The sequence below is a fragment of the Daphnia pulicaria genome, chromosome 9, assembly GCF_021234035.1.
Source record: "Daphnia pulicaria isolate SC F1-1A chromosome 9, SC_F0-13Bv2, whole genome shotgun sequence".
Classification (NCBI taxonomy): Eukaryota; Metazoa; Arthropoda; class Branchiopoda; order Diplostraca; family Daphniidae; genus Daphnia; species Daphnia pulicaria.
Window position 1 is genome coordinate 117,337 of NC_060921.1, and position 14,488 is coordinate 131,824.

Here is a 14,488-nt window from a genome sequence, read left to right on the forward strand (position 1 = left end):
ATTTCTGCAAATGTATGGTTGTACCGCTCGACCAACCCATTACACTGCGGATGATACGCAGCCGTAACCAAGTGATTGGTCTGCAAGGCTTTGAAAAGCTCTTCAGAGAAATTTGCCGTCAGACACTTTCCGCGATCGGAGATCAGGAACACAGGCGCACCATGTTGGAGGACTACATTCCGTACAAAGAAGTCGACGACTTCTTTGGACGACGGCGAAGGGACGGCTTTGCAAATTGCCCATTTCGTTAAGTAATCAACAGCCACAATGGCGTGTCGATTCCCGGCGCTAGTGAGAGGGAAAGGGCCTATCAAGTCAATCCCTACTTTCTCAAACGGCTGACTAACGCGTATCGGACGCATCAGACCAGAAGGCGCTCCCTGAGCCCGTTTTTTCATTTGGCAATCGACACATGAGAGCACAAAACGAGTAATTCGACGTCGCATTCCCGGCCAGTAATATCGCTGTTGGATTTTATAAGTCGTGCGCGTTACTCCCAGGTGTCCAGCGGTAACGTCGCTATGGCAGGCTAAAAGCACTTGTTCGACGAGGCTTTTGGGGAGACAGAGTTGATACGATATCACTCCACCACGAATTCGACGACGATAAAGGACATCCCCCCTCAGCTCATAGGGTTGAATCAATTTTTTAATCCGGAGAGTGGGCGCTGTATCTTTCATCCCTCTTAAGATGCCTTCCCACCACGAAGATTCCCGTTGGGCCGACCCGATATCCAACGCACCCGGAACCACAGTGATATTCAGGAGGGGGATCTCTTCTTCTTCCTCGGGACATCCCGTTGGAGCCCGTGATAACCCATCTGCATCAGAGTGAAGGCGCCCGCTACGGTGCACTATTTCAATGTCAAGGTCTTGGAGCTGAAGGCTCCACCGCGCAAGTCTCCCAGACAAATCCCGTTTCTTCAATAGCCAGCAGAGAGAATGATGATCCGTCACCACTCTTATCTTTAGCCCCCAGACATAGGATCGAAATTTACGAACGGACCAGACAAGAGCGAGACACTCTTTCTCGGATACTGAATAATTAATTTCCGGGTTGCTCAGAAGGCGGCTCGCATACGCAACGACGTGTTCTTCATCTCCGTGCTTTTGTACAAGGACGGCTCCCACCCCATAATTACTGGCATCGCAATGGATTTCCATCGGCAAATCGTACCGTGGATGGGCCAAGATTGGAGGGGAAATCAGGATGGTTTTCATGGCCTCGAAGCTACGCTGATGCTCTTCCCCCCAGGAGAAACGTTGGTTCTTTTTGGTCATATTCGAGAGAGGGCGGGCCACGACAGCGAAATTAGGGACGAATCTCCGATAATAGGAGCAAAGGCCAAGGAAGCTTTGTACTTCCTTTACACTCTGTGGAACAGGGAAATCACGCACGGCGGAGATCTTTTCGGGATCTGGGGAGATTCCTTCGCCACTTACAATAAAGCCCAAGACTTTAAGGGATTGCTCTAGGAATGAGCACTTTGATAATTTCAATTTTAACCCCGCCCGTTCAATGCGTTGGAGGACCGATTCTAGACGCTCTAGATGTTGGGATACGGTGGGAGCGAAAATGACGATGTCGTCCAAATAGACAAGGCAAGAATTCCATTTGAGGCCTGCCAAGACGACATCCATCATTCGTTGGAACGTGGCCGGCGCATTTGTTAAGCCGAACGGCATCACTTTGAACTCGAACAGCCCATCCGCGGTGATGAAAGCGGTTTTAGCCCGATCCTGCTCGTCGACCTCGACCTGCCAGTACCCCGCCTGCATGTCAAGGATGGAGAAATAGCGCGAACCTTCCATTCGACTAAGGGCATCATCAATTCTTGGGAGGGGGTACACATCTTTCGTTGTGACTGCATTCAACCGACGATAGTCGACGCAGAAACGCCATTCCCCATCTTTCTTTCTGACCAAAACGACTGGTGCAGCCCACGCGCTATTGGAAGGGGCGATAACATTATCCCGCATCATGGTCTGAGTCTGATCGTTGATCAACTCACGCTCGCGCCACGCACTAGCATAAGGGGCCTGATGGACGGGCAAATGGTTCCCAGTATCAATGACGTGTTTAACTACGTTCGAACGACCCAACTCATGTGGTGATGCGGCGAAGCAACGCACATATCGATTCAGCAATGCAACCGCCCTTTCCCGATCCTCATCTCCCAGATTTGAATTGACTCGACTCGCGAATGGCAACGACGATTCGGCGGGGACAGCAGTGGGACCACTTTCACGATTTTCATCCACTTGATCGACGGGTAGGATTTTTCCAACGACCATTCCCGCTGGAATGAATTGGGTAGACGAGGAGAAATTAGTTAAGGGAAAACGATGCGTCCCACCAACTACATGCGATGGTAACAAGAGCCGCCCAAGCGAAACCCCCTTATCCGCCATCACTTTCGGAGATGGTTCTACCATATGGCCTGGATTTTTCCCGCCCAACTGTGGAACGACTACGTCGACGTGCATCATGGAGAACGCAGGGATGCTTAGAGTTTCATAATTCACAATATAGCCCGCCTTTCCCTTCGGAATCTCTTCGCTAGTTGTGGGCGCTGTCGAGAAGGACCCAACCCCGGCTTCATTGTATTGCACCGAGAAGCATCCCAACTGAGATAACGCGTCATTTCCCAACAACAAATCAAACCCATTCATTTCGCTCACCGCCGCTATGACCCAAATCAAACGCCCTTCTACATGGATTCTCAACTTGACCATCCCGCTCGGTTCTAACGTCTTCCCATCCATAAGCAACAATCGAGGCCCTTCCCATTCTCTAAAATTTTCAATCCCCAACGCTTTACAAAATTTGGGAGAAATTAACGAAGCTCCGGATCCCGTATCAATGATGGCTTTAACGTCCTGCCCCTGGCAATCAACTTTTTTGAGAATAAGGCGACGAGAATCAGTTTGGGGAAAATTCAAAACAACGGTGGCACGCTCCCCCCTTGCCACCGGTTCTAGTTTGACTGACGTTTAGGGGAATTTGTTGGTTTTTGGGTCGAATCTTTTGGCTCTTGTTTATTTGGGGACCCACCATCCTGTTTTCGTTTGGGGCATTGACGTGAAAAATGCCCAGGCTCCCCGCAAGTGAAACACGATTTGCCCCCTTTTGGACAGTTACGCGCAATATGCCCCGGAGTCCCGCAACTGTTACAAATTGGCCGCCCGTCTATTGTTCTTTTGTTTGGGCGATCCCGATTTTGCCATTGCGAATTTCGCCCTCTCTCTGGTGTCCGCATCCGTGAATTAGATCCCGATCCCCCGGCAGTTCCCATTGTACGCGTTGCCTGTTCCAATCGACGAACAATTGGATCCAGGCTCTTTGACACCTCGTCCCGTACGAGTTTCTCAATTTCCTCCTTTTTGTTCACGGGTGGCGCAGGGACGATATTGTTTACAGGGATGGATCGCTCTGCCATAAGCGAGGCCTGGCAGTGAGCTTGAAGACGCCGGAAAAGCTCATTGGTTGTTAATTGATCCATTTGGGGGAACACCCTTTGCATCAACGCCGGTTCCATGTTTTGGAATATAAATTGGAGTTTACGCTCTTCGGTCATCCCCGGGTCGACTCTTGAGCATAGGTAGATCATGTCATAACAGTATGACATGACCGGCTCATCGGGTTTTTGTTTGCGCGCTCGCAATCGGGACTCTAATTCCATCGCATAGTTGTGGTGCCGAAACGCTCCCTGCAAAGCTGCTATCAACCCGTTATACGTTTGTGGAGGAGGATGTAGGCCAGAGTACCATGTTAACGCCACCCCCTCTAAACTGAATTCAATGTGTCGGCGTTGTTGGATAGGACCCCACTGATTAAAATCCGACACCCGCTGGAACTGATGGATCCACTCCATCACGTCTTCGTGTGGCAACCCGCGGAAAATTGGAGGGTCCCGCTCTCTAAAATTTCCCACATGGATTAATGGAGGGACGTTGGGAGCGCCAGGTGCGTTTTGCGGAACGTTTGGCGGAACGTTTTGTTCGAAATTTGGAGGGTGAACGTCGTTGCCCGGCCCGTTATCTGGTAACACAAATTCCCCGTGATCCGCTCGGTCCTGATCAGCCATTTTAATCGTTTACTGTAGCAAAGGAAATTTTGACAATTATTCTCCCCGGCCGCCACCCAATTCCAATCCCAACTAATTGCTGAAAATAGGGAGGGAGCTACTCGCAATCAATAAGTTTTGTGGGGGGGGTAATCAACAAGTGGCCATCAACAAGAAAAGAGTCCAAGACTCACAACCAAACAGGAGCCAATGCTCTCTCTCTCTCTCAATCAAAACGGCTATCAAGCCTCAAGTACCTGCAAGAAAAAGTCTATGAGGGTTAGGGGACACAACTTACCAGCCCTTGGGTCTGGTTCACAAACAAATCAAAACGGGAGTATCCACTTCCAAAAAGAAGACCCAAAAGCCAATAATCTTCGACTCAAATCTAAATAAAAAGCAAAAGTGAATTAATAAACGAATATCGAAAAAGTTTTAAATCAAAAATTCTCTGCTCGCAACACAAGGCCAACGTCGGCAAGACGTAAATGGAAAAAACGTTGGATGGTTCAGCTCCGTTGGATGACTCAGCACCCACGCCACGCCAACGTACTCAACGTTGATACTACGTTGATTCCAAAATTTCAATCAATAAAAATTTCCACAATGATGGATCTGCAAAATTAAAAAAGAAACAGATAATCGTGCCACACAAATAATTTGGAACGATACGTGACCACAAAAGAAGCGAGGCGTCGATGTTGAACGGGCGAACGATGCAACGTAACATAAACGTTGACTATGGGACGCCTCAATCTTCCAACACAAATTTGTCCAAGTTTTTTGTTTCACGCACACAAAATCAAAATGTAAATTTTTCTCAATCAACGAGTGTAACTGTACCCTGCATCTCCACCATTGTCACGGGCAATCAATTCAGTACACTCGTTGAATGCGACACTACAATGCAAATCACTGAAACGCTGGCCGTCGACACTGGCACAGTACGGGACAGTGAATCACACCATCGGTCTACACTAAACTACTTAACTGCTCCGATGGTGCCCCTAGTGGGTCTAAACTAACATGAATAACACACACTTCAGTAAGGCGAAACACACACACGCAGGGAAAAAGACACACACAAAAGAATAGAGCAAACTAGCTTGCGACCGGACTGGAACAACAGCAGGCGAACTCTGAAGAGAATAGAGAGACGAATCTGGTTTAACTAGATCGCCAAGCGACACAAGGCCATCTAGCGCTCACAAAGTAAGGCGAACAGGACGGGACGTGACAATATCATCAAACAAGAAATTTGTTTAAACTTGTAAAACAATTTATATCGTCATTTCAAATTCATTGAAGTTGTTTTTTCAGTTCCTGGAAGATTTTCTATCAACTCTTATTTCTATTTCTTTTCCATCATGGATGTCTTAATAAATTCATTGATTTTAAAGACTTTAAATAGTGTATTGGACATCGAATTAACATATCATCTAACAAGAAATTTGTTTAAACTTGTAAAACCATTTATATCGTCATTTCAAATTCATTGAAGTTGTGTTTTCAGTTCCTGGAAGATTTTCTATCAACTCTTATTTCTATTTCTTTTCCATCATGGATGTCTTAATAAATTCATTGATTTTAAAGACTTTAAATAGTGTATTGGACATCGATTAACATATCCTGTAACAGGGAAACCCTTGAAATTTGTAAAACAATCAGAATCGTCATTTTAAATTCATTAAATTCATTCTTTTCCATCATGAATGTCTTAATAAATTCATTGATTTTAAAGACTTTAAATAGTGTATTGGACATCGATTAACATATCCTGTAACCGGGAAACCCTTGAAATTTGTAAAACAATCAGAATCGTCATTTTAAATTCATTAAATTCATTCTTTTCCATCATGAATGTCTTAATAGATTCATTAATTTTAAAGACTTTAAATAGTGTATTGGAGATCGAATTAACATATCATCTAACAAGAAATTTGTTTAAACTTGTAAAACCATTTATATCGTCATTTCAAATTCATTGAAGTTGTGTTTTCAGTTCCTGGAAGATTTTCTATCAACTCTTATTTCTATTTCTTTTCCATCATGGATGTCTTAATAAATTCATTGATTTTAAAGACTTTAAATAGTGTATTGGACATCGATTAACATATCCTGTAACAGGGAAACCCTTGAAATTTGTAAAACAATCAGAATCGTCATTTTAAATTCATTAAATTCATTCTTTTCCATCATGAATGTCTTAATAGATTCATTAATTTTAAAGACTTTAAATAGTGTATTGGACATCGAATTAACATATCATCAAACAAGAAATTTGTTTAAACTTGTAAAACAATTTATATCGTTATTTCAAATTCATTGAAGTTGTGTTTTCACTTCCTGGAAGATTTTCTATCTACTCTTATTTCTATTTCTTTTCCATCATGGATGTCTTAATAAATTCATTGATTATAAAGACTTTAAATAGTTTATTGGACATCGAATTAACATATCATATAACAAGAAACTTGTTTAAACTTGTAAAACCATTTATATCGTCATTTCAAATTCATTGAAGTTGTGTTTTCACTTCCTGGAAGATTTTCTATCAACTCTTATTTCTATTTCTTTTCCATCATGGATGTCTTAATAAATTCATTGATTTTAAAGACTTTAAATAGTGTATTGGACATCGATTAACATATCCTGTAACAGGGAAACCCTTGAAATTTGTAAAACAATCAGAATCGTCATTTTAAATTCATTAAATTCATTCTTTTCCATCATGAATGTCTTAATAGATTCATTAATTTTAAAGACTTTAAATAGTGTATTGGACATCGAATTAACACATCATCATTTGAAACCTAGGTAATAGAGGTAGTCCCCTCAATCTTTTGAGACTTAGTTTTCATTTTGGTGTTGAGTATTAAGCCTGTGGTGTTACCGTAAAGTCTTGAAATCACAAAAATGATGGCAGAAAAAACTTCAAATGCTCATAACTTTTGAAATTTATTTTTGTCTTTGAATATTTGAAACCTAGGTAATAGAGGACAGTCTTTTCAATCTTTTGAGACTTAGTTTTCATTTTGGTGTTGAGTTTTAAGCCTGTGGTGTGACCGTAAAGTCTTGAAATCACAAAAATGATGGAAGAAAAAACTTCAAATGCTCATAACTTTTGAAATTTATTTTTGTGTTTGAATATTTGAAACCTAGGTAATAGAAGACAGTCCCCTTAATCTTTTGAGACTTAGTTTTCATTTTGGTGTTGAGTTTTAAGCCTGTGGTGTGACCGTAAAGTCTTGAAATCACAAAAATGATGGAAGAAAAAACTTCAAATGCTCATAACTTTTGAAATTTATTTTGGTGTTTGAATATTTGAAACCTAGGTAATAGAGGACAGCCCGTTCAATCTTTTGAGACTTAGTTTTTATTTTGGTGTTGAGTTTTAAGCCTGTGGTGTGACCGTAAAGTCTTGAAATCACAAAAATGATGGCAGAAAAAACTTCAAATGCTCATAACTTTTGAAATTTATTTTGGTGTTTGAATATTTGAAACCTAGGTAATAGAGGACAGTCCCTTCAATCTTTTGAGACTACGTTTCATTTTGGTGTTGAGTTTTAAGCCTGTTGTGTGACCGTAAAGTATTGAAATCTTAAAAATGATGGCAAAAAAACCTTCAAATGCTCATTACTTTTGAAATTTATTTTGGTGTTTGAATATTTGAAACCTAGGTAATAGAGGACAGCCCGTTCAATCTTTTGAGACTTAGTTTTTATTTTGGTGTTGAGTTTTAAGCCTGTGGTGTGACCGTAAAGTCTTGAAATCACAAAAATGATGGCAGAAAAAACTTCAAATGCTCATAACTTTTGAAATTTATTTTTGTGTTTGAATATTTGAAACCTAGGTAATAGAAGACAGTCCCCTTAATTTTTTGAGACTTAGTTTTAATTTTGGTGTTTAGTTTTAAGCCTGTGGTGTGACCGTAAAGTCTTGAAATCACAAAAATGATGGCAAAAAAAAACTTCAAATGCTCATAACTTTTGAAATTTATTTTGGTGTTTGAATATTTGAAACCTAGGTAATAGAGGAAAGTCCCTTCAATCTTTTGAGACTTAGTTTTCATTTTGGTGTTGAGTTTAAGCCTGTGGTGTGACCGTAAAGTCTTGAAATCACAAAAATGATGGCAGAAAAAACTTCAAATGCACATAACTTTTGAAATTTATTTTGGTGTTTGAATATTTGAAACCTAGGTAATAGAGGACAGTCCCCTCAATCTTTTGAGACTTAGTTTTCATTTTGGTGTTGAGTATTAAGCCTGTGGTGTTACCGTAAAGTCTTGAAATCACAAAAATGATGGCAGAAAAAACTTCAAATGCTCATAACTTTTGAAATTTTTTTTGGTGTTGGAATATTTGAAACCTTGGTAATAGAGGACAGTCCCCTCAATCTTTTGAGACTTAGTTTTCATTTTGGTGTTGAGTTTTAAGCCTGTGGTGTGACCGTAAAGTCTTGAAATCACAAAAATGATGGCAGAAAAAACTTCAAATGCTCATAACTTTTGAAATTTTTTTTGGTGTTTGAATATTTGAAACCTAGGTAATAGAGAACAGTCCCTTTAATCTTTAGAGACTTAGTTTTTATTTTGGTGTTGAGTTTTAAGCCTGTGGTGTTACCGTAAAGTCTTGAAATCACAAAAATAATGGCAGAAAAAACTTCAAATGCTCAAAACTTTTGAAATTTATTTTGGTGTTTGAATATTTGAAACCTAGGTAATAGAGGACAGTCCCTTCAATCTTTTGAGACTTAGTTTTCATTTTGGTGTTGAGTTTTAAGCCTGTGGTGTGACCGTAAAGTCTTGAAATCACAAAAATGATGGCAGAAAAAACTTCAAATGCTCAAAACTTTTGAAATTTATTTTGGTGTTTGAATATTTGAAACCTAGGTAATAGAGGACAGTCCCCTCAATCTTTAGAGACTTAGTTTTCATTTTTGTGTTGAGTTTAAGCCTGTGGTGTGACCGTAAAGTCTTGAAATAAAAAAAATGATGGATGAAAAAACTTCAAATGCTCATAACTTTTGAAATTTATTTTGGTGTTTGAATATTTGAAACCTGGGTAATAGAGGACAGTCCCTCCAATCTTTTGAGACTTAGTTTTCATTTTGGTGTTGAGTATTAAGCCTGTGGTGTGACCGTAAAGTCTTGAAATCACAAAAATGATGGCAGAAAAAACTTCAAATGCTCATAACTTTTGAAATTTATTTTGGTGTTTGACTATTTGAAACCTAAGTAATAGAGGACAGTCCCCTCAATCTACTGAGACTTAGTTTTCATTTTGATGTTGAGTTTTAAGCCTGTGGTGTGACCGTAAAGTCTTGAAATCACAAAAATGATGGCAGAAAAAACTTCAAATGCTCATAACTTTTGAAATTTATTTTGGTGTTTGAATGGTTGAAACCCAGGTACACTGATTCAACATGAAAAATATCATTACATGTCATAGGAAAGGTCTTCACCACGATTTAGAAACATTTCATGCTAGATGTTACTTTTAATAATTTTAAAACAGAGTATTCTACACTGATTCAACATGAAAAATACCATTACATGTGATAGGAAAGGTCTCCACCACGATTTGGAAATATTTTAGGCTAGATGTTAGGGTCGTTTTTTTTGTATTTCTTCAACACCAATGCAACTTGTCACATGTAATGAGTTTTCTCTTATAATTATTGTAAAACAGAGTATTCTACACTTATTCAACATGAAAAATACCATTAAATGTGATAGGAAAGGTCTCACCCACGATTTGGAAATATTTCATGCTAGATGTTTGGGACGTTTTTTGGTATTTCTTCAACACCAATGCAACCTGTCACATGTAATGAGTTTTCTCTTATAATTATTGTAAAACAGAGTATTCTACACTGATTCAACATGCAAAATACCATTACATGTGATAGGAAAGGTCTCCACCACGATTTGGAAATATTTCATGCTAGATGTTTGGGACGTTCTTTGGTATTTCTTCAACACCAATGCAACCTGTCACATGTAATAAGTTTTCTCTTATAATTATTGTAAAAAAGAGTATTCTACACTGATTCAACATGAAAAATACCATTACATGTGATAGGAAAGGTCTCCACCACGATTTGGAAATATTTCATGCTAGATGTTTGGGACGTTTTTTGGTATTTCTTCAACACCAATGCAACCTGTCACATGTAATGAGTCTTCTCTTATAATTATTGTAAAATAGAGTATTCTACACTAATAAAACATGAAAAATACCATTACATGTGATAGGAAAGGTCTCCACCACGATTTGGAAATATTTCAGGCTAGATATTAGGGTCATTTTTTTGGTATTTCTTCAACACCAATGCAACCTGTCACATGTAATGAGTTTTCTCTTAAAATCAATGAATCTATTAAGACATGCATGAAGGAAAAGAAATAGAAATAAGGGTTGAAAGAAATACTTCCAGGAACTGAAAATAACAACTTCTATAAATTTGAAATGACGATTCTGATTGTTTTACAAATGTCAAAGATTTCCCTGTTACAGGATATGTTAATCGATGTCCAATATACTATTTCAAGTCTTTAAAATCAATGAATTTATTAAGACACGCATGAAGGAAAAGAAATAGAAATAAGTTGAAAGAAATACTTCCAGGAACTGAAAATCAAAACTTCAATGAATTTGAAATTACGATTCTGATTGTTTTACAAATGTCAAGGGTTTCCCTGTTATAGGATATGTTAATCGATGTCCAATACACTATTTCTAGTCTTTAAAATCAATGAATCTATTAAGACACTCATGAAGGAAAAGAAATAAAAATAAGAGTTGATAGAAAATCTTCCAGGAAGTAAAAACACAACTTCAATGAATTTGAAATGACGATATGAATTGTTTTACAAGTTTAAACAAATTTCTTGTTACACGATATGTTAATTCAATGTCCAATACACTATTTAAAGTCTTTAAAATCAATGAATCTATTAAAACACACATGAAGGAAAAGAAATTGAAATAAGAGTTGATAGAAAATCTTCCAGGAAGTGAAAACACAACTTCAATGAATTTGAAATGACGATATAAATTGTTTTACAAGTTTAAACAAATTTCTTGTTACACGATATGTTAATTCAATGTCCAATGCACTATTTAAAGTCTTTAAAATCAATGAATCTATTAAGACACTCATGAAGGAAAAGAAATAGAAATAAGAGATGATAGAAAATCTTCCAGGAAGTGAAAACAAAACTACAATGAATTTGAAATGACGATATAAATGGTTTTACAAGTTTAAACAAATTTCTTGTTAGATGATATGTTAATTCGATGTCCAATACACTATTTAAAGTCTTTAAAATTAATGAATCTATTAAGACATTCATGATGGAAAAGAATGAATTTTATGAATTTAAAATGACGATTCTGATTGTTTTACAAATTTCAAGGGTTTCCCTGTTACAGGATATGTTAATCGATGTCCAATACACTATTTAAAGTCTTTAAAATCAATGAATTTATTAAGACATCAATGATGGAAAAGAAATAGAAATAAGAGTTGATAGAAAATCTTCCAGGAAGTGAAAACACAACTTCAATGAATTTGAAATGACGATATAAATGGTTTTACAAGTTTTAACAAATTTCTTGTTAGATGATATGTTAATTCGATGTCCAATACACTATTTAAAGTCTTTAAAATTAATGAATCTGGAGTCAGAAAGTTTTGTGGCGGGAGGGAGGGGGAAAATCGATTGAATTTATTAAAAGTGCTTCTGATATAAATGGCACTTAATCCTCACATGTATGTTTTATTATTTAGTAATTATTGCTTCTTGTAATTCGCTTAAAAAGTTAAAGTGAATAAATTATGTCAAGCCCACCAGAGTTATGATGTTGTTAAGATTTACCGCCAGCATGATTTCGGCGCCAATGGTCAAGAAAATGAACCACGTGTTAGCCTCAGGCTGAGTTGTGAGAGCATGGTCTTGGTGTACCCGGGGAGATTTCGATCAAAGTGTTTTTCGTCACGAGATACTGAGATAGAGCAGTCGCGAAATTTGTTCAGTCCTGCTTCATACCAGTCAAGTTGGCAATTCTGGGTGTCCAACATGAGTAAAATGACTAAAGAATTCGTGTTAAAATTATTGAAAGAAGACCGGAAATTTAAGCCTTGCCCAAGTCATTGGACTTTTTCCGATTTCCAGAATGCCGTATTAAAGAATACCGGCTGTAAGGACGTTGGGGAATTGTTGAGATCCTTCGACCGTGCCAGTAAGTTATTTTTTCGATATTAAATATTAGTAGTTTGTATGCAATCATTTACATGGAACATGTTGCACATTTGGAATGCCTGGCATTATTGGGAGTTATCGAAACACGTTTTAGAACTTACCATAGAAATGGGTTTTCCGATGATAAAATGCCTCCACCACCGTCATTTTTGCTCGTTTAGCTGGAAAATTTTATTTTCTTTAGTTTAGTTCAAATAACTTCTATATCGGCGTTCAAAATATTTATAACCTACTTCTTAGCAAAAAATTTAAGGCTGAAAAACATCTGCTATTAGAGCTATTTATAAAATTTTTATTGGTATGGCAACAGATATTATGTATGATAAATCTAATAATGTTTTTGTTTCTATTTGTCTATTTAAAACATTAAGTGACAGAAATCTCAGGATCATCTGCTGACCCAATCTCAAGACTCCCAGAAAGTCTAACGCGCTCTCTCTACCCAGTTGATGGAGAACAAAAAGTGGATGATGATGACTTTGGCATCCGCAAGTTCTTGAATCCAAAGGTTGTTCGTGGAACTGGACCTCGCCTCCGCCCAATTCTCTCGACCGCCAACTTGTTTCTAGTTGTACTGATAACTAGATCCCCTAATGGCAGAAACATTCCAAGCGATTATTTTGATAAATTGCGGAATTCTTTTTTGGAAAATGTCCCGTAAGTTTTCACAGATATAATTTTAATAAACCAATCATGATGAATTAATTGTTATAACAGGGCCATCAGAAAATTTCTCTACGACTTGAGCAGTCTGCAATACGAAATCCATCTTCTTCATGAATGCGCCGCTGATGAACCGATCTCCAGTCTTGAAAGTGACATGACATCAGACGACAGTTCAGCCGATGACTTTTTCGATTTCCCAGCGAGCCATGTTGATTATCTTTTCATGTATCATTTCGTCGGCAACGCGAAAGTAGGGTACATGGTTAATTGCCCTCTGGATCTAAATGGCAGCATGTTGAATTATGTAGGCGTTTTTTAAATGATACAAACAATTTAATTTCGTAATCTTAATCCTAAATGTTAACAATCGTTTATATAGGCTGCTAATCTAAGAAATTTGGAGAGGGGCGGAATCAAACCTGCTGACGTGATTTACATGTCTCATGGACTTGAAATGGATGCTGCTTCGAATGATTCCTTTTACGATGTCGTTCCCAACTTTACCATCTTTTCTGGAGACAAAATGATGGAGAAACTCATAGAACTTAATTCGCCAGAATCTTTTGGCATTCCGGATAGTCACAATTCCGCAGTGGATGGATTCCTGTCTGCTGCTGGATACCGTAAGTTGAACTACAATTCGTTATTTAACGTCTGAATTGTTTAAAACATTTATTTTGAAATAGGTGCCAATAAATAGCCCAGATTCACCTTGAGTTTCGCAACGTGGAAGCACCAAGCAAAGCCCTCAAAAAATGATTTTCAGAATTCATGTTCATAATGTCGGAGAACCAATCCAGAGATCCCGTTTTTCTTCAGTTTTATCTTCTCCAAGTTTACTTAACTGATCTCATTCAGTATTGTACTGCGTGTATTTTTTCATAATTATTTCTCATGTAACGCATCACTTTTTCTTGGTATTCTCGTAAGAAAAATACACAACGAAAGGTGTTTCAGTTGCTTGCTGGCCTTGCTGTTGGTCGAGCGACTGGAAGAATCTCATTCAAACTTTAAAACCGCCCAAACTTGTAGTCAACATTTCCGTCTCTAGATGGCGTTTCCTTATTTTGTTTGTTCACTTTTTTGCTTTCCATTTACAGATCAGAGATAAGCTTAAGTGAGTGTAAATTAGGATACCAGCGTAAACGGGATATTAAAACAAAGATTAAATTAAAAAAATTACATAAGTAATGCTCATTTTTTAAATGTATACTCGTTGGTTGGTATGACTCATAATAAGTCGCGTAGTTAAACGTATTTCATTAAACTGTTTTATCATCTGTCAAAATTTCATGTTAATTATTATTTTTTTTAAATTATTATTTATAATTCTAGTAAAGTATTTTATGACCGGTAAACTGACACCACACGGACCGTACGAACCGGTTGACATACGAGCTTTGTAATCTGTGCAAGTTTGTTAGGTATCGATCAAGCGTAATCGATACTTAGTTTTTTCTCGAGCAGTCGAGAAATTTGTTCGAGTCTTC

The 14,488-nt window shown here is 38.0% G+C and overlaps 1 protein-coding gene across 1 annotated transcript; it reads left to right on the forward strand.

Annotated features, from left to right (window-relative positions):
* The first annotated feature begins 12,051 nt into the window (after positions 1-12,051).
* On the forward strand, positions 12,052-13,961 carry LOC124313811. Its single transcript, XM_046778622.1, has 5 exons — positions 12,052-12,312; positions 12,704-12,989; positions 13,050-13,302; positions 13,378-13,621; positions 13,685-13,961. Exons 1-5 carry the CDS (start codon positions 12,150-12,152, stop codon positions 13,696-13,698), a joined length of 960 nt encoding a protein of 319 aa, XP_046634578.1. The 5' UTR covers positions 12,052-12,149; the 3' UTR covers positions 13,699-13,961.
* Positions 13,962-14,488: the final 527 nt, after the last annotated feature.

What these genes read in the sequence shown, in the direction of transcription:
- LOC124313811 (XM_046778622.1), top strand. Translation starts at nt 12,150, where the DNA reads ATGAGTAAAATGACTAAAGAATTCGTGTTAAAATTATTGAAAGAAGAC. An exon ending in GAGATCCTTCGACCGTGCCA is followed by an intron (nt 12,313 to 12,703) that starts GTAAGTTATTTT and finishes TAAAACATTAAG; the next exon opens with TGACAGAAATCTCAGGATCA. An exon ending in TCTTTTTTGGAAAATGTCCC is followed by an intron (nt 12,990 to 13,049) that starts GTAAGTTTTCAC and finishes TTGTTATAACAG; the next exon opens with GGCCATCAGAAAATTTCTCT.